This window comes from Hylaeus volcanicus, unplaced genomic scaffold (assembly GCF_026283585.1).
Source record: "Hylaeus volcanicus isolate JK05 unplaced genomic scaffold, UHH_iyHylVolc1.0_haploid 12074, whole genome shotgun sequence".
Taxonomy (NCBI): Eukaryota; Metazoa; Arthropoda; class Insecta; order Hymenoptera; family Colletidae; genus Hylaeus; species Hylaeus volcanicus.
This window is the reverse complement of record NW_026533060.1, coordinates 35,184-56,729: the sequence shown is the minus strand read 5'-3', so window position 1 is coordinate 56,729 and position 21,546 is coordinate 35,184. Positions and strand designations below refer to the sequence as shown.

At 34.5% G+C, this 21,546-nt stretch overlaps 1 protein-coding gene across 12 annotated transcripts in view; it reads left to right on the top strand.

The window, feature by feature from the left end:
- The first annotated feature begins 288 nt into the window (after positions 1-288).
- Positions 289-21,546, top strand: part of LOC128882554 (CLIP-associating protein 1-A-like) — a 49,870-nt gene continuing 28,612 nt past the window's right edge. For 2 of the 12 annotated variants that reach the window (XR_008458464.1, XM_054134178.1), the window contains exons 1-14: positions 290-1,169; positions 6,482-6,552; positions 14,492-14,523; positions 14,604-14,688; positions 15,390-15,467; positions 16,061-16,218; positions 16,308-16,544; positions 18,021-18,274; positions 18,358-18,542; positions 18,710-18,835; positions 18,960-19,070; positions 19,491-19,586; positions 19,664-19,844; positions 20,440-20,674. Coding sequence is in view for 11 of the 12 variants with exons in the window: in XM_054134178.1 (XP_053990153.1) it covers positions 1,009-1,169; positions 6,482-6,552; positions 14,492-14,523; positions 14,604-14,688; positions 15,390-15,467; positions 16,061-16,218; positions 16,308-16,544; positions 18,021-18,274; positions 18,358-18,542; positions 18,710-18,835; positions 18,960-19,070; positions 19,491-19,586; positions 19,664-19,844; positions 20,440-20,674 (2,010 nt within the window). In the remaining variant the exon portion in view is untranslated. Of the gene's footprint in view, positions 1,448-5,510; positions 6,553-11,126; positions 11,503-14,491; positions 14,524-14,603; positions 14,689-15,389; positions 15,468-16,060; positions 16,219-16,307; positions 16,545-18,020; positions 18,275-18,357; positions 18,543-18,709; positions 18,836-18,959; positions 19,071-19,490; positions 19,587-19,663; positions 19,845-20,439; positions 20,675-21,546 lie in introns of those variants that run through there. The other 10 variants (XM_054134180.1, XM_054134183.1, XM_054134182.1 and 7 more) reach the window with 10 other exon arrangements.

Below are 21,546 nucleotides of genomic sequence, written 5' to 3'. Positions count from 1 at the left end.
AGATTAGAAAAAATGTAAAAGAATTTTAGAAAAGAATGTAGGATTTTCTACATTATCGAAAATTTCTAATATTTTAAATAACGAGGGCGTTCAAGGACCAATAAGTGTGCCGCAACAATGTTGTTCTAAATTTAAATACGCACCGATTACTTCGTGTGACGTAAAGCGATCGTTCTCCTCGTCTAAATTAATTTTGACAGACAAACGCTACCAACTAACACCATAAAATTTGGAAAAAATGCTCGTAATTTATTGTTACGCGAATTATAATATACATAGCGAATATTCTGTAACATACTAATATATTATTTATACTACGTTTTATTCAAATTATTCGTGCATATTTTGCATATTTTTCGTGCATATTTTGGATATTTTTCATACATACATATTTTGCATATGCATGTTAGATATTTATCGCGCACAACTTCCGCATTCTACCTATCAGAAATCGATTTTTTTTTACGAGAATCGAGCACCCCTAACGTCTATTGTTCGTCGCGATGGCCCCCCTCGGCTTGGTCCCCCCAATCGGGGGCATCGATAGGGGAGAAGGTCCCCTTCCTCCAGTCCCCGCGCATAAGCAGCGTTTACCGGGAGTGTTCGTAGAGTATACGAGAGTCGCCATTTAGCAACGTGAGAGACGCGTGTCTCTCGAAAGTAGATTTTTACAAGTGGCGGTTTCGCCGGATGTATCGAATATATACTCGGAATCGTAACGAGTCTGTGGTGATCTTGATCTTTTTTTTTTTTGCTGTGTCACGGGGCCGAACACGATCGTGGGTCCGGTAGAGTGACGCGTTCTATACGAATGCGTATGCGTGCCTTGCTACTGTTCACGGATAATGGGCAAGGACGATCGTTTCAGTTTCTCCTAGCACGTTGTTTGTTTACCTGATCAGACGCGACGGTATCGAAATACGACCAAGTTGCCAACGACATCTCTTCGACGTGTTTGCTACGAGAACGACTAATTCGTCCCAGAAGTGTTCCCCTTGTGTCAGTCATATGTTCCAACGTTCCAACGAATGTGCGATATTTCACATGGATTACCGTCGACTATCGCAGTGTTTCGCGACGAGCTGGTCGATATTCAACGATAACGAACTTCCTCAGTTGGTGAAACTAAATAACAACAATAATAATCGTATTCTTAAAGGAAACGCGTGGTGTGTTGTGTTTCAGTGGAAGACTGTTAGTCTGTTCTAACGGACGCGAAGTATTTCTTAAAAACAAAACGTAACGAATAGGAGGATGACAACGATTATGTTCCGCGAGGAATAGTCATTGTGACCGACGTTGCTTCGAGAATGAAACGCGAAGACATTCGTTCCGCTGTCGGCTGCATCCATGTAAATGCGTTCGTTGATTCGGTTTGGATTGAAAGTGATGCATCGAAATGCGCAGGAAAAGAAAATAATAGCCAAATTAGGGATGTTCGGTTCTCGTAAGGGAATCGTTTTTGGAATTGATTTTTGATCGAATGCATTGAGTCCTACGAAATTTGGTTCAAAATATCGCCTTTTCTATTTACCAATACTTCACAAACACACCTATTTCCAAATTTACACGAGAAAGTGTTGAACACAAATTTATGCAGTGCACGTATTTGTACAATTATTTTGTAGTGTCATTCGTATGCTAACGTTGGCATTAAGAAATGCCAATCAACTTGGCTCTAGTGCAAATAGAAATAACGCCAAGAAAATTATAAAAATTTGTATACGGGTTAAATTTTATCCCAAAAACACCCACACAAATTTTGAGAAGGCTAGGGTACCTAAACGCTAAGAAATAAATATTTCAATTTTTCACTTTTTAACGTGGACCCTTATGGGTAAATGCGTTTTCAACACACTCAATTACGTGCTACAAAGTAATTGACGCCGAGATTGGATCGAAAAGTTTATGCATAACAGAAAAATATCTAAAGAACATATATTGATTTACAAAATACTCCAAGGGTACTTGTAGTATTTATAATAAATTAAAGGGCTGCACTTTACTTTGGCGGACCTAAAATTTTTGAGTTTCTTTTACATAATCCTGTAGATTTTGACGAGAAAAATCCAGAGAAGCTAGTTTTAAGGCGAGGAATCTACTAGTTTAGAAGTTATAAGCAGTTAAAAATGGTATTTTACCATATTTGACTGACACTTTCGATGCTATATTGTCTTGTAGCCATAACCTGTCGGTAAAACAAATTCTCGGTGGTGGCAGGCTACATTATGTACTACTTTTATATTGTTATGCCTATTTTTGAAAACTGCCATATTTCGAATTAACAGAGTTGGTTCGGGGCTATTTTCTCTGGGACGGGGTGCAGGGGGAAGGGTGAAGCCGCTCCCCCACCCTAGAGTACGAATTCAACTTTTGAATTGCCTGACAAATATGGTAAAAAGGTTCACCTTTAACTGCTCATAACTTCCGAATCAGTGGATTCCTCGCCTGAAAACTAGCATTTTTAGATTCCACTCGCCGAAATGTACAGGTTTATGTAAAAAAAAAACTTAAAAATTTTAGATCCGCCAACGTAAAGTTTAACCAAATAACGAATACTAGGATAATGCGTTTTGTCTTCTGCTATTGACATAGTATGAGAGATCTGGCACGCTGTACGAGAGGTTAGAAAACGCGCGTTCAAATACAAACAGTACTGTAGTTTGTCTGAAAATAATTGATTTATATTACTTTATGATACAATATAAATATAATAACGACTAAAAATCAATGTTTAAAGTAATTTTTTTTATTTTGATATAAAATTGCGAACCATTGTAATATTTTAAATACTATGCCAAATCTACTACTACGTGAATCAAGGGACAATAGTAACTCTATATTGACTTACAGCGTAACTGTAGAGCCTCCTTAAACTTAAATTAGGGAGAACCCCCGTGTTTTGCATACGAAAATCATTTACATTAGTTAGTTCAATAAATCTTTAGTGCCAGAAAAATGTATATTTAATATTTAAAATAAAAGGGTACAAACAAAATGATAACAAAAGTCATATTTACAGAAACCAAGTTTAACCCTTTGACCGCGAAGGGCGTATATATGCGTCCTCGAGAAATGAGATCCGAGAAATGTTTGTGTTCGTTAAATCAATTTTTCAAAAATATCAGCCTGTAGAGGATAATGAGACGAATCTTTTGTATATTTACAGTTTATTCATAGGACGATTAGTTTCAAAAATAAAAATTGAAGAGCTAGGAGTTCATTGCAGCAATTGAATTTCAGGAAAAATGTCTAAAGTTTTTCATTTTTATTTTTGAAAATTAAACGTTCTATGAATAAAGTGTAAATGCAAAAAAAGTTTCGTCATATCATCCCTTATAAGGAGATATTTTTTAAAACTTCGACAAATAAGTAATTGTCAACTAACAATGCTTTTCATTTCCACCATTCCAAATGTAATTAAATTTTAAGAAAGTGGAGTTCTAAGTTTTGAATTTTTATTTTGGTAACTAAACGTCCTATGAAGAAACTCTAAATACAAAAAAGTTCCGTCCTTTCATTCTCTACACGTTAATATTTTGTTTAAAATCACACCTCTAATGCCTCTTAGAATGTCTAGCAAAAATCGTCCCGCAGTCAAAGGGTTAAGATCATAAAATATAGATGTATATATTTGTTACTTTACGATTTAAGCGTTCCTTTTTTGTGTTTCATTTATATTTTACTTTGAAATCATTATTCAATTGAAAAGGAAGAAGCGTCTAAACCATAAAAAATAAACGGTTGCAGTTTTTGAAATTTTGTAGTTCAAAAAAATTCAATTTTTTAAGATTTCTAAGTATCCCTCATTAAGAAAAAATTAAACAATCAATTATTCATTGCTTATTAGCCACTTAATCCATGCTAGTGACTTCATAATTAAAATTGCTTTTGAAAATCAACGACACGCTAGAATGAATATTTCCCTATCATCGATAGGGATTTATACATTTGGTCGAAATAGACACCTTTAAAGGGAATTAGACAGCCAGTAGATCCAAAATAAATCCTTCTTTGAGAAATAATTTTAACGAAATGAATGCACCTGCTGATTTTTACTTTCTCACACAGTTTATTTGTATCTTAAAGTCTAAGAGGAATATTTAGTAGTGATGTAACTATAATGTATAATACATAATGTAGTATAAAAAATATACAGGTTTCAAAAATGTTGTAACACCTTGAAAGGGGTGGTTCGGGAGGTGATTTGAACCAACTTTTTCCTTAGCGAAAATGTTGCCCGAGGCTTCGTTAAGGAGATATTAACGGAAAACACTGACCAATCAGAGCGCGCGTATACCGTTGGACCGCCCGCGGTGGGCATGGCTACGCGCTAGGCGCCCGCGCTCATACGCTACCGCGAGGGCTCCAACAGCATACTCACGCTCTGATTGATCAGTGTTTTCCGTTGATATGTCCTTCTCACAACATTTTCACTAAGGAAAAAGTTGTTTCAAATCACCTCCCGAACCACCTCTCTCAAGGTATTACATCATTTTTGGAACACTGTATAATATAAAAGTTTTATAATATAATGTAAGTATGGCATTTTAAAGATATGCAAAGAATTTTTAGTACTTTGAAATTTTCTTTAACATGTTATTTTATAAACCTCAAATTCCAGGTTGAATCTGTGGAAAAATTAATTGAAATAGAATTGTTGAAATGGCGACTATAAATAAGATGGACACTTAACGGGTGATAAATAATTCTGCTTACTTTTCCATAGTTTATTGTAAATATCCATTGAAAAAAACGTAGAAATTCCAGTAAAAATAACTTGAAAAAAGATACAAACGTGGTATCCGAAACGAAATCCATGCTTCATGGAGGCGAGACAAATCTAGAATAGCCTCTCGACGAGAAAAGCAAATGTGCACTTTCGTGTAAAATTTGGATAGCATATATTTGGACCAACATGTATAAAAGACATATATAAAAGATATAAAAGACAGTCGCTTATAACTACACTAGCGGACAAGCAAACCGGAACGATATTTCAAATGCTCATAACTATGAGAATTTTCAACCGATTTCGGTGAAACTTCGTGAGGAATAGTCTTCAAGTGTCTTCTGGGTGTGTGTAAAGTTGCATTGACGAGGATTGATGTGAAGGGGTTAATTCACCCCCCTAGAGGGGAAGATGTAGAAAAACGCCTTTTTGAAACAGGCCAGGGATGACGGAAGGGGTTGAAAAATTCAAAAAAACCTTTGAGGCGGCTCTCCTTGACGCCCTCTACAAAATGCACTCCTTGAAATCCCTCTCGGATAAACCCACCCACCACAACCTCCTACCCCCTCTAAAACCCACAATTTTTGGACGACGGTCTCGATTTTGGACTCAATGCATTCTCTGGAGTCCCTTGATCCAGAAAATCCTATCACCCATACCGTGCACCCCATAGGCACCCTTGGGGGGGGGGGGGGGTGGAACAGCTCGCAAATTTTCAACCCACTTCGTAAGGGAGCACTTCCACTCATCGGAGGGCGATGAAATTCACCATGTTTGTTCTCGATACGTTAAGGATGAATGCCGAAAAAGGTCCCGTTTCGAAAACTGCCCCCGGAGCTGAAAGGAGGGGGCAAAGGTAGGGGTGGTCCACCCCCACGTGTAAGGGTTGGAACGTTGTTTTGTTGCGTGGATCACATGTCCAACAGTCCAGGGCATCGAGGCGACACAGTTTTGATGTCTTTTTCCAGCGTGAATGGCAATAAAATTCGAAAAAGTCGATTTTTTTAAAAACTCGCTTCGAACTTCAGGCCCATCGGCAGGGTGAACGAGTAACCCCACGTCAACGCCGTTCGCGGATTCGGACGCGCGAATGCTTTATTAACAGATCCCCACAAAATTAGATTTTTTTAATCACGCTTTCGTTATCAAATCGGTGCAAATTTGAAAGAGTAGTAAGTGGGCATCAATTCACATCAATCCTCGCCAATGCAACTTTACACACACTCGGAAGACATTTGGAGACTATTCCTCACGAAGTTTCACCGAAATCGGTTGAAAGCTCTCATAGTTATGAGCATTTGAAAAATCGTTCCAATTTGCTTGTCCGCTAGTGTAGACTGCGGACCTTTATTCAAAATAAAATCTTAGCGAACGTGCCTAGAAAAATTGAACCTAAATAGGAATCTATTTTATTCTGCAAATGTTATAACGTGAACTTTACTTTCAATCTTTTTTATATTCTTGCGTATTGTTTGCATTTTGTAGCTTCTTAGACATTCAAGTTTCCTATAAATGCATAACGATCCGCAGTCTACTTATAACCAAATAACGTTAAATATAAAAAGAAAAGAAAATGAATTAATCCCAAAAACGATCGATTAAGAATCGAATATCCCTAAAACGAAGATATACAATTTTCGCGAACATGTCCAGAATATTCGTTAAAGAAATAATAGCTTCTTTGAATTACTAATGTACTTTCTCGTGCTCACCATGAACGAACGAATTTCACTTTCGTCGAAATGTTAGGCGAAGATTTTCTTCGTCGATAGTTAGGTTTTTCCGGAGAGGACGCAAATGTTCGTTACACCGTGCGAAAGGTAGATTTTCCAAAGATAAATCAAAGATCTTGATGGACGCTGCATTATGGGCGAAGGCTCGTGCATATACACGTGTACGCGCAGTAATGAATTACTCTTAAACGCCGCGCGCGGCATTTGTGACGTAATAATACTTGGAAATGCAATTCATGTTATTTTATATAGCGATTATTTCTTATAACTTACGGGAAATTTTTACGTAAAACGGACAGACAGGTTGAAGTCATTGAATGAACGAGACGACCTTGGTCACTTTTCTCACTATTTTAAGCCTGGTGTTTTAGTTAATTGTATTTCATTAATTTGCTCTGGAATCTGATTACTCTTTGATTCCCAAATTATTCAAAAAACATATTTCTATGCATATTCATGCATATTAGATGATATTTGATGTACGGAAATAGTTTGATTCTTTGGAAACATTTAAAAATGATATTTTTCTGATAATTTTTCTGATAATCATTGAAAATCTTGTCGCTTACTTTTGATTTGCGAACCCACCTGAAATATTTCAAAGATATATATTCATTTGATCTACTTTACTACCGAGTTTTTTAAATATATGTTATATGTAAAAATGTATGCCATCAGCATTTATACAAGACTAAAATGAACCAGTATGCATTTACTAATTTGAATATATGGATAACTATGTAGTATTTAATTCATATTCAATAATCTTATGTATCTTCATAATTATAGTAGGAATAAAATTGTCAATTTGTTTCTTCTAATTATGTTACACAGTAACACCATAAATTTGACAATACGGATAACTGTGGTTGTATAATGTAGACATTCATTTATACTAGGTGTAGAAATTAATTCTGTGCCTCTGTATTAAATTATTTATAACTTTAGATAAAACAGACAATATTTGCTCGACATTCTGATATATTAAAGTACGAATATTTTAAATCCTCAACCTGATCTCTATTACAATATATCTACACGAACTTGTAATCTATTAGAATAATAATAATAAGCAAAATTTTATGACTGCCAATTTTCCTATACAGGCTGTCCCAAAAATGTTGGAGGTCCTTGAAAGGGGTGGTTCGGGAGGTGATTTAAAACTTTTCCCTTAGCGAAAATGTTGTCCGAGGATTCGTTGAGGAGATATTAACAGAAAACCCCGACCAATCAGAGCGCGCGTATACCGTTGGAGCGGCCGCGGTGGGCGTGACTACGCGCTAGGCGCCCGCGCTCATACCTACCGCGAAGCCTCGGACAACATTTTCACTAACGAAAAAGTTGTTTCAAATCACCTCCCGATCCACCTTTTTCATGGTGTTACAACATTTTTGGGACACCCTGTATAGATATACATATACATATGTTGTAATGGGTATAAGTAGACTGCAGATTTCTATGCATTCTATGCATTTCTATGCACAGATTTGCAGTATAATTGTAAGATTAGGACTTAGATTGTATAATATACATATACATATATGTACATAGATTCATTGTAATGGAGACCAGGTCGAGAACCTAGAAGGCTAGAAATTGAACATATAGTAACAGAACGACAATTAAATATTTGTACTTAAACTAGAGTTATAAATGATTGAATTTAAAGATGCGGAATTAATTTCTACATTTATTATAAAAGGAACGTTATTATCAAGTTAACAATTAAAACACAAATAATATATGTACATAATAGAAAACAGCTAGTGTTGTGAGGCCACGGATAAGAAATCCAAACCAATAGATACGTAGATTACTAAATGTATTTGCAATATTAACTAATATTTTATTCACTAATATTTCCAATATTAACTAATATTTATATACTATAACCTCCATGGTTACAGTGGGAATGAAAGAGTTAATCGTATTGTTTATAATCAGGTTATCCAGTGACAACATAAATTGTAAACCTGAAATGTCACTGCATGGAAAATTACGTTGTGGTCTCATTGATCAAATTATGGAAGAAAAACTACAGCGTCGAGTCGTTATGCGATATTCTAATATCAAGCAAAAGTTACCTATGTAGCTCTTATTCTAACTAATTGAACGTGACGAGGATGTCACCGCGCGCTATCTGTAACGTGAGAAAATAACTCTCTCGTGTCTCATTGCCGTGGTTGTTACGAATGATATCACGAATGCAAATCTAGCTTCTCACATTAGCACGTTGAACTCTATGCTCGACACTGTGTAGATCCTTGCGGTACAAATTTTCTGATTTCGATCATTTTTGTCAAGTCTCGCTCGATGGTACTTATTATTTTCCAGATGTACTAGTCGGCTAACTTCGACCGGGGACACGTTTGACTAATAAAATACATTGTAAAATACTACTTTTGTTACCTTAGCGACAAATACATGGAAATGAATTTGCCTGAAGAACAATTCTATGTCTCCCTTGCTTTTGTGATTCACGGCACGGATAGAAACGCGATGTTTAATTAAATTATATTTTCTGTTCTTTTTTTAATTTCATTTTTAAAGTTGCATCAACCTCACAAGAGTCGTTAGCAACTTATTTCGACTCTTTTATTACACAGTAATAGAAAGAAATGTAAAAGTACTCGTGGACAGAATCGAAAAGTGTCACTGCGAGCGCGATATACAGGGTGCCCCAAAAATGTTGTAACACCTTGAAAGGTGTGGTTCGGGAAGTGATTTAAAACAACTTTTTCCTTAGCGAAAATGTTCTCCGAGGCTTCGCGGTAGGTATGAGCGCGAGCGCGTAGCCACGCCCACCGCGGCCGCTCCAACGGTATACGCGCGCTCTGATTGATCGGGGTTTTCTGTTAATATCTCCTCAACGAATCCTCGGACAACATTTTCGTTAAGGAAAAAATTGTTCTAAATCACCTCCCGAACCACCCCTTTTAAGGACCTCCAACATTTTTGGAACACCCTGTATACGAAATCCAGTTCTATTGTGCGAGAAATTACGTCGAGTCGATGTGAGCGTTTTAGATCTGCAAGTAATTGGCTCTCGCTACAAATTGCTGTGAGCGCATAGGAACTGTCGTGATCTCACTTGCAGCAGTGTCGGGCATAATCGTAATCATAATTACGATTACGATTATAATCAAAAGTTTCCGAGTTGTGATTACGATTACGATTGTAATCAAATGTTTCATGTTCAGTTTACGATAACAATCGTAATCACAAATTCGATTGCGATTACGATCGTATTTTCAGGTGTTTTTAGACATAGAAATTTTGTACCTAAAAACCGACTTCAGATTCGTGTTCCTCGCCCCAAAAAACTTGGAAAACCATGCCTTTGTCAAAATCAAAAATTATAAATTTTCAGTTAAAATAATTCATGCCAATAGGATAGGACCTACACAGGGTAACTTTTTTAAATTTTGGATTTTGAACAAGGGCATGGTTTTCTAAGTTTTTTGGGTCGAGGTCGAATTTGAAGTCGGTTTTTAGGTACAAAACTTCTATCTCTGAAAACACTTGAAAATACGATCGTAATCGCAATCAAATTTGTGATTACGATTGTAATCTTTATCGTAATCATAACTCTCAAACATTTAATTACATTCGTAATCGTAATTATGATTACGATTACGATCTGTCAGACATTTATTACAGAAGTTTTCTCGCGTGTAGAAACACGGCCTAATACTGCGCCTTCAGCTTTTTTGGACGTGCATTGGCGAATTGGAACCAACACTAGCATCGCAGAACAGGCCTGTCTCGGTCTATAATATTTCTATGTATTTGACACGCTTCATTAATTTTTGTTACGTTTGCCTTTCTGTTCTTGAGCAATGGATGATAATTACAGTGGTAAACAAAAAACGTTTAGAATATCTGAAATAGCGTACAATTCTGAAGTTGTCGCCGTCCTTCAAACCGGTTTAATTGTTGCTTCGCATCACATTGTAAGTCGTTCAAACGTTTCTGTTTGATCGTCGTCGGTTATCCTCGTACATTTTCGGCAACTGTCGACAATTGGGAACGGACAAGTGTTCAGACTACATATTGTGCTAGGTGATTGTTGAGATCTGAGAAGTATTGTTAAGACAGTTCATTTTACAAGGACAGGAAATTTCTATTCTTATGTTGCTTTTATGTAATATAGTTTTAGTAAGTAAAATCATTTTACTGAAAATTTATCAAAATGAAATTATTAGTACTTCCCTTTTTAATACTAAACAGACTTCACATATTGTTAATAATTTCATTTAAGTAAAAATTCGATAAACTTATATTTATTCCACGACACGCTAATTACAAAATTCTAACTAATTGAAAGAATCCTCCGCCTAATAATTAAAGCAGCACTGAAAATCACTTTCACCGACGCAAGTGTCAATTACCTTGTTCGTTCTATTCAGGGTGTTCCTAGATGCACTTTACAGAAAGTAACAATCTACGATGGGGAACATAACGACGAATAAAATTTTCCCCGAACCTTCACTTTTGAGATACGCTACGTATTTCCTCGAGTCTTTGTGTCTATGTAGACGGAAAAATATCGAACCATATGTTTATAGGAAGTTCCTTCCTTCTCTTACGGAAACATTTCGTTTGTTCAACTTCGTCTATCGATGTGTGTCATCTTAATTAGCGCCATGTTCATTTTTAAGGATACGAGAAGAAGATTGCGTTGACTCGCTATGCTACGGTGAGGACTTCTCACACAAAGGTGGTGTTCCTTCGAATCATGTTGAAATATAAGTTGGACTTTACGCAACATAAAAGATTATTCAGGAACGGTTGTTCGGTAATTGTGCAGTGTTGAATCTTTTCTTCGTAAAATGAACGATACCGGTATACTGCTCCCAAGCAGCCATCGCTGTTTGCATAGAGGATTGAAAAGATATCCTAGTATCGATAAAAAGATCTGGGATCCAAGTAGTAATTGGATTCTTCAATGGGATAATATCGTGAAGCACCCAGGTGCTAGGGCAAGAGGATGCCATTGTGACATTCATAAACCGCCATGGCTATATCCAGACTTAGGTACACAGTTCTAAAAATAAATAAATTCTTCACGAAATTAATCATTGCACGCAGGGCTAGCTCAAGGGTATGAAGTGCTACTGATCGATTGGAACCTCGTATACTGACGATGAGATTGTTATTTCGGGGGCTTTAGACTATTTATTATCATTATTATTATCATCATTGTTATTATTCTTCTATTGTTGTCGTTTATCGATATCTACACGTTACATATAATATACATATTTTAACAAAATGTTTTTAACAAAAATATTAGTACATTATACTTTATCTTTGTTATACAGGGTGTCCCAAACATTTTTGGGACTCTTTGGCGCTCTGATTGATCAGTGTTTTCCGTTAATATCTCCTCAACGAAGCCTCGGACAGCATTTTCGCTAAGGAAAAAGTTGTTTCAAATCACCTCCCGAACCACTCCATTCAAGGTGTTACATCATTTTTGGGACACCCTGTATATGGTCGAAGCCTGATCCTGCCATAAAACTGTCGCAGTCCAAAATGCGACCAACTATTTACCGTAAAAGGTTTCTAAGGACGTTGACGCTGACATGTATAATTTCGCATTCGTGCATATAGTTAGTCACAGATGCATTCCTGCTCTCGCTACTGATGATTTCAAGCGAGCGATTTACATTTTTATACGTTGCATTGATATGAATAGTATTGTTATTTAAATTTGCATAAGTAAACATACCCTTGGTTATGGAATCTACATAATGTATGCTGGATATATTCTGAAATTATTATAGTAATATTGTTATTTCGTTTTGGATACGTGCACATACCCTTTGGTTATGTATAGCATGTGTTTATTATATTAGTTTATATTGTAAATGCATATAATCTGCAGTATAATGATTACACATTAATTAAGAGGTACATTAAGGGGTAACACTACTGTAACAGCCTAAAAAAAAAGCTCTTTTTGTCAATTTTGGTTGGATGGAAGAGGCGTTGGATACGATTTTTTTTGTATCTTTCCTGCCCTGATACACTTTTGCGGCATTCATCGTAACTTACAAACACTCTGAGATTACACCACACTTACTAAGATTACTGACGTGACACTAAGCTTTTTTTGTTTAAACATGCTTCTAACTGAACATAAATAATAACGTGAAGAACACGAAAACTATATAATTCTTACAGACTCTATGTCCTCTATTATAGCACTGCAAAATATCAATAAGAATTTCAAAGAAATCGTTGACAATCCATGGACATACAAAACGTGAAAGTTAGCAAATAGGAAAAACACTGGAAAATTAATAATAGGATGGATTCCGGGGCACAGTAATATCACAGGAAACGAACTAGTAGATTAAGAAGTAAAAAGACAAACTGAAAGGATCCATGATACACAATACAAAGTCCCAGCAAAAGGTATTTTAGTAGATCTAAAAGAAGAATTTTTGAATAAGTTCAAAGAAAAGGCAAGGAAAATAGGAAGAGAGAAGGGTGCTCTCTTTATGAGAGAAATAGGACCAAATCACAAGAGAGCAAGATATAAACCTTGGTTTATAAAATACAAAGATAAATTAGACAGATCAACAATAGGGATGATCTCAAGGATCAGGTGTAACCACTATAATCTAAGAGCATCGTTTGCAAGGAAAGGGATAGTGGAAGATTCAACTTGTCCATGTGGCCAGGAAGATGAAGACATAGACCAGGTCTTATTTGAATGTGGTTTGTACAATGTTGAACGAAACATAATATGGACAAAACTTCAAAAAGAAATTGAGAAAGTGGGGAAGTCAGCAATCGCGTTAATAAAATTACATAAGGTTAAAGTATATAAAACCTTGAACACATTTCTAAAAGATATCAATAAGATATTATAAGAAGAACCAACAAACGGAAAAGGAAGAGTATCAGATAATCAAAAAAGCAAGAAACTGCCAAGCAATACAAAGGAAACATGATAGATATATATTAAGATAGAAGGAGAAAAACAATACTTCGTTAAGAAAGATGACTTAAGAAACCAAAACTTATCCGTTGGATCGTATCATAGCACTTAACCAGGGCCGGCGTTAGGAGGGCGCAGTCTGGTGTACATTAGTAAAGCTGCTATATATTGTAGTTTAACAATTTTTACAATCTAGCTACAGATTCATCGTTTGATATTATTACCTTGTCTTCTTTTCTTAAAAATTTTAAGCCTCTGAAGGGGCGCCACGTTAATCTTGCCCGGGGCGCTAATATTGCTAAAACCGGCCCTGCACTTAACTAAAAAGCCGAATCATCAAGACTGTAAAATAAAATTTTCCGACAAGTTAAAAGTTTATTAAAATTCATATTACAATATTTGCAAAGTAAAATGAATTCCTATTTAAGTTACATTTTTGTAGGTAGGTTGGCAAAGATTTTATTTTGCATAAAGAAACTTAGCCTATTTACAAGAGACATGAGAAAATTCATATCGTTATTGTATGATTTAACCAAACAGATAATTCATGTACTCAGACAAATCGTCTTGGCAATTTGTACAAAAAATTACATAACGATTACTTATAAAAATAAGAAGCTTATAATTGTTGACATAAATCATTTATGCACTTACCGTTAAATATTAAATTCAATAATGTTTATTTTGACACTAACTTATTTCATTTCTTGCAAATATTAAGTTACATGATTTTTCTAATCTTGAGAGTTTTATATATATATATATATACACAGTATTTTTACAGTATGTACAATAGAAAGCAGATATATATATATATATATATATATATATATATATATATATATATATTGTACATACTGTAAAAATTGGTTTCGAGGTGATAGAAGGAATTGATAAGAGTTGTATGATAAATTTGAACCCATGGATAGAATTTAGTATCTACTTGACCCATAAATAGAGCTGGCCCTACAATGAAATGTATTCTGTGAACTATTTATTTCTCTTTGAAGAAAAAAGTATTCTTACGCAAAGAAATTCTTTCGCTAATCTTATACTTGATATTTTTGATTTCAGTTGGAAAAAGTACCGATGAACCTGACCGGGCGGTAAGTGTTAGATATAAATAAACTGAAACGATATGTGTCTAGGCCTGTGAATTAAAGTGGAATAAAATTAAATGTTGTAGATTAAATCTGCTCCTGTGAAAAGGACAGCTGTTCCTCCAAAAAGAGGACAATTTGGACCAGCTAAAACTCCATCTTCTGCTATAGGTACATGTATATTTTGTACAAAACTACTATGTGTAATTTTGTATAAATTAATAAGATCAAAAGATACAAACATAATCTTTATTTTTACTTTATTTTGAGCATGGTATATTATAATATAGTCGAGCAGGTGTATCACAAAAATAATTTTGAACCTTTAGTTCTTTAATATTGATCAGAAGTATAGTAAAATTGTCACTGTATTTGTAAGCATAGTACGTTAGAATATTTTTGAAGTTTTCCTTAGAAATATTAAAAATAAAATAGATACTAGAGAATACCTGTTAAGACTTTAATTCAAGTTTATTTATAATTTCTAGGCGATATACTTGGTTATTAACCTTTAATTCATAAATTTACATTTACTTTACCATTATGTTGTATGTAAATTAAAGGGCGCTGTATGTGCTACAAACGAATGCTTTACTTCTCCGAAACATAAGTATTTGATTTATTTAATTTCATTCACATGAGTGTTGCAAACTTTATGATTAACTTTAACGGAAGCACCTGTTCTTCCTACAACCAGTGCACAGGTGTGAAGTGTGCTAACTTATAACTCTTACGCTTTCTCCTTACTGCGGCTCAGCATTTTAAATAATATTAATGATGTTTCTCCATCGTTTGCCAATAAAATGTCTGTTGACATAAATGGCTATTGACATTTTGGTGATGAGAATGCTAATTATTGGCTTGCATGACAGCTCGACCAGGTAACCCAGCACCCATGGTTCCAAGGGCACCAACCACCAAAAGAAACGTGTCTGTAAAATCGACACCAGGTATCTAAAATTCCATTGGCTTTACTAGTTTTGTATTATATCATGATGGTTTGTGAAATAAGTTGCGTATATTATGTTAGAAACTTATCGTCTTTATGTTATTTTATTTTTATGTTTCTATAGACATCCATCATGGTATAAATACAAAAAATAAGAAATTATTCGAATTTGGTGAAACTAATACTGGTCATATGCCATGCATATTTTCGTTGAAAATCTTTATACATCATTGCTTATCTTTGTTCGTTTCCGCTTTATTTAATAGGAGTGTGAAATTTAATAAGATGCTTAACCATCTATAATTTGTTTCACTGCTTTTTATGTCACCTTCATTTAGTAATACTGTAAAGCATAAAATATTTAGGATTGTTATAAGGTATCGTATGATATACATTTAGAATTTGTATCTGTTTATAAAAATCATAAATTCAAAGGTAAAGCGCGTTAAAAATATTTGGAAATAGATTTAGAACCAAAATGTTTTAGAATTATCGTAATCAGTTCCGACAACATTGCAGATCGACATTGTTTTATAAGTAGTATTATATTAATGTATTAATAGGGTTGTATGCACTAATGATTAATGTATTTAGGTCAGGCAGGTTCCGTGGACGAAGAGACGTTTCTTACAGCGTTTGAAGATGTACCAGCGGTCACGTTGTTTTCAGCAAAAGATCTCGAAGAACAGATGAAAGTTATAAAAGACGTCGTTGGTGATGATAAAAAAGATTGGAAACAAAGAACAGAAAGTGTATGTGCTGGAAGAATTAAACTGTTCTCAAAATATACGACTATCCGTGTATCAGTGGACACGTGTAATAAACTTAATTCATTTTACAGATGAAGAAGTTAAGATCTATCATTATCGCGGGAGGAGTAAACTACGAGAACTTTCTAGAATGTTTGAAAAACGTGCAAAGACCTTTTGAAGTTGCTTGCAGCGATCTTAGGTCACAAGTTGTAAGGGAGGCGTGTATTACTCTAGCATATCTTAGTCAACAATTGAAAAATAAATTTGCTAGTTTCGGAGAGGCGGTTTTACTCACATTAATGAACCTCATACAAAATAGTGCCAAGGTGTGTTTCGTAAGAAATTAGCTTTTCTTTGGTAATTTTCATTTCTTATTAAAGGGGGTGGTATTCTAGTCTAGAGCGTCAATTTTTAGCTCTTCTGAAAATTTTTGTTTAATCTATAAGGAATTTTTATAAAAGGTTTTGCACACATATTTATTTACATGTTAAGAACATACAAAATTGTTTGCAGGTAAAAATTATCAAAATTAAACGTAATATGTACAAGTGATCTTGTACAGTCCCTCCTGAAAAAAGTATGTTTGTGGTTGTCACGATTCCGACCATTCTGTTTATCTTGAAATAAAAAAATCAAGAAACATCTTCATCAATATTAGCGTCATTATGGCCCGAATTAGAATAATTATGAAATACTGAAAATGCAAGGAATGGCAGCACTTTAAAGTTTGAATATCGATTTTTTTATATTTATTTTGTCCTTAGTATATTGAAAGAACAATATTTAGAATAATCTGCTGAAGATACGTATACTTACAATTACGATTAAAACCCACTTCTCGTTTACTTGCTTGTTAAAAATGAATGCCACTTTTGCACATTTTACACGTTACCAATGAAAAAGTGTAATAAAAACTGAAAAGAAATTTAAAATGCAATATCCAAACGAACTTAAAGATGATAACGTCGTCAAGATTTTCTTTATTCTTGAATTTTCTGGTAGATGTGCTGGTATAAGATGTATCTGTTTCAACGCTATGTTGATTTCCTTGAAATTTTGTTTTTTTAGATCGAGAAACGTAAACATTTTTCTTTTTAGCTCTCTTTTGGTCCATATTTATATACAATTTGTATAAAACTTTACTTACTGAATATTTCAACTCGGAACTCGTATCTGATTTGGTTGGGGATTGTAGTTAAACTAAACGCACTGAGTGCTTGAAAATATACATGAGCAACCTAAAGTGACTGAAAGGTCCTCTGTTCTTAACTAAAAGCACAAAACCGTCAATTTTGCAAAAATATACCTGGTATTACGGTACCGAAATAACAATTCGACGTTTGTTGCGGACACCGTTGTCTTTAGATGTCCCTAATTTCGTTAATTTTCCAAATTCAACAAAATCCTTTAGCAAATATATTTTCAAAGGTTTACACTTTGAGAAAATACAAGAAAAAAAAATGATTTTTTGAAAGTTCTAGACCAGAATACCCCCTTAAGAGGCTATTATTTTTTAAGAATTTTTATTTCACATAACAAATAATTGTGAAACGTTAATGTCTACAAAATAAAAATTCTCAAAAAACCCCTTTTTTCTTTCGCACGTACGATAATAACCCCCTAAAATTGATTTAAGATTTACTTGTATTATTTGTACTGATTATTGAAAACCATATTTCCAGATGTATTATGAAAGAATACATATCATTTAAACATTCTTTTGTGATAAATTGTTATCAGCACAGTCAGACGGGAAATATACCAACACAAAGTAACTTATATTGATAATTATGCTGATCCAGGTTGTCGCAACCGCTGGTGCCGTGGCTGTGAGGTTTATTCTTCAAAATACACACTGCAGTCGTTACGTGCCAATTATCTCCTCCTGTTTAAGTAACAAAAGTAAAGACATAAGACGAGCTTCATGTGAATATCTAAATCTAATTCTACAAACGTGGCCTACCCAAATACTGCAGAAACATGTACAAACATTGCAAGACACGATTAAAAAGGGTATCGCAGACTCGGACTCGGAAGCTAGAGCTTTCGCTAGGAAGTAAATACATTTTGCACTCGGATCAATATTCATTTTTTTTAATAAGCAATACATATAAACAACTCTATTTTGTATGTTTCCAGATCGTATTGGGCATTTAAGGATCATTTTCCTGAGCAAGCAGAAGCGTTGCTAAATAGTCTTGACACTGCGTACAAACGTTCGTTAATGTCTCTTAGCAATAGTGGTAGTATTAACAGTGTAAACGTAGTTACAAGGTCAGCGAGTATCAGTCCGAGAACATCGAGACCAGTAATGAGCGCCACAGGTAAACTTTGTTCAATTTTTGCGTACTTTTAAGGAGACAGTACTTTTAGCAGAGAGTAATTGGACTAGATATAAATACAAAGGCTATCAGAAGAGCAATGCAGTGTAAAACACTTCTCACTTTTTTTCATGCTGCTTTTGTGACTCCTCTTTACATTAAACGTGAAGGTAGTACGGAAAATTTGCATCAAACTTCGGGTCAACCACATGGCTCCCTCAGACGTACTCCGTCCTTGCCACGGTCTTATCGCCAGTCTGGTATCCCAGTTCTACAAAGACCCACTGATAATCATTGTAATTGTCACGTTCTTGTTTGATGCTTGGAAAGATCACCGCGATTTAGAATATTGCACTAATGCATATACGTGACGCTAAGTTCTTCGGTATCTTTATGTGTGTCCTTCGAATTTTTCTTCAGATCGTCCAACCACAGGCGTTAGATCGACTAGCGCTATAGACTTGCAAGCCGCACAAAGAGCGAAAGCGAGGATGATGTATGCGAATATCAGCAGACAGAAAGCATCTCTCCGTGAGTAGTAATTATTTAAATGATTATTTTTGCATATTTTAACCAAGCGACGCATATTACCTTGCTATAATCAAAATTAGTATCTGATAGTATTGGTTACTCTTCGATGTGTACGATATATATACCCATATAGGAATATATCTAAATGCATGTATACCACATAGAAGTATATAAATACCTAAATGTGTTCACAAGAGTATTTGAAATGGAATGTAGTAAAATAATTTTAAAGTAAGACAACCAATATCTATCCCACAAAATATCTTTTATCTATCAAACTCAAGCTCTTCTTCTATGTAGTTAATTATGTGAACCACCTGCGAACATATTTCTGCAATTTTTATTTGCTCTTAAATATTAAGAAGGGGGGGGGGTATGGATATTTTCCATATAAATGGTATACATTATTACTTCGTTTAGCCCGTCCAACTAAGTCACCAGACACTGCAACAGTTGCTAGTCCAGAAAGAACGGCAAGGACGCGAACGAGAATGGCCGGAGTGTCGCAATCTCAACGTAAGTAGAACAAAACGGTTTCTCGACATACTTAAGGAAATAAGATAGAAATTTAATTCATCTATTCATGGCAACAGCCAGCAGTCGATCAGGATCACCGTCGTCTAGGCTGAGTTATGCGACGTATAATCGCGAAGGAGAATCCTTAATAGCGAGACCCAGGCGATTACCCAGTCACGGAATCAGGAGCACTGGCAATAGCCGTGAACCCAGCCCACAAAGGTTTGGAATGGATAGGAGTTTTGCCACAAAAATACGGTATTATATTTACTTGAACATTACAACTTCAATAATTATAAAATATACGAACAAACAATGTTTAAATTAATTTATCTGAACATTTTGACTATAGTAAATATATTGATTCTTCTGGGTAAGATACATTTTGCAGGACATAAATACGAAACTTAGCATAAAAGAAAGCACTTTTTTTGTTTTAAGACGATAGGATTCAACAAATGAATAGACTATAATCTTGTCATGATAAGTTTTAAAATTACATGATATGTGTATTTTTTATGAACATAATGTATTCACGATAAGCATTTAAAATATAATTATCTGGTATAAACAAGATCTAAGTTACACATTTTTTTTTTAACACTTTATTTATGTGATTACATTTAATTTTCTGTACACTATGTTTTTATCAATCGTGTGAAATATTAGTTAATTTATTATCTATGTTATTTTCTATTTTTCTACACAAAGTAATAGAGACATAGATATTATCGAGGAGGTCCAAAATTCATTATAGTAAAAATATTTAAACTAACTAATGATGATTGAATTTTCACTATAACAAGCAATATTAAATATATCTATATAAATAAGAGTATTTTCTTATATTTAGGGGAAGGAGTTTACATATGTCTCCTACGGACAGGCCTCAGTCTAGGCCAGTTATGGCACAAAAGATGCTTCAACAATCGCGCGAAGCGGAATCAGCGTTAGCGGATGCACTTACGTTTGATAATATCGACAGCTATACCAGAACACCAAGGGGGAAAGGTGATCACAGCGATGACAGTGAAACTAGCAGTATATGTTCAGAGAGGAGTATGGACAGCTTCAGGCGACCGAATGATGTAAGTACAAAAAAGATCGTAGAAATTTGGCAAAACAATGGAACAACAAATGTCTTATTAGAATTAAATTTTATTAAAATTGCGTTTAGCGATGTACACCATTATGATTATAGTAGAAGAGTAAAGTAATAATACTATTAAGTAGTAATGTATAACATGTTCATAGTCAACAACGGTCCCGTTCCTTGTTTATCGTGGACCATTTCAAGTCAAAGCTTTCATTATTGGAAATACTTGACGAATAAACACGCACAATTAAATTTCAATACAATACACAATAGTTTCATTACATTATAACACTCTGCATTAATATTACAGACACGATTCAAACAATTATACGCCATTAAGCTTTCTTATTGGATGTTTATTTAATTTATGAATGCTTTTCTAATATTTATGTACGATAAAATGTACTACAAGTGGCTGCAACATTTATACAGAATGAGTCTTCTAATACGACGACCTCAAATAACTTGTAAGGTATTCGTTGTACGACAAAATGTTTCAAACAAAAGTTGCATAGTATCTAGGGGTGTACACAGTACTTTAATCTGTTTTTTATTACATTACCTTTTTTATTGAGATATTAGGGTCACCTTCACTTTTTTAAATGAAATGTCTAATATTTTTTTTCGAATTCGAATAAATCATCAAATTTGGCTACTATATTATGTAGTAGCTACTATATACTATACTCGATCAGGATACTATACCTTGGTACAAAATCTTAGCTTTTATAGCATTTTATTCACACGCGCCATAAACAATTATCATATCGTATTTTTGACCGTTACTGAACATCGTAATAAAAATGTAGCACCTTTCTCAATACGACGTTAGTGTTTACTGAGATACTAAATAGGCATTTCGTA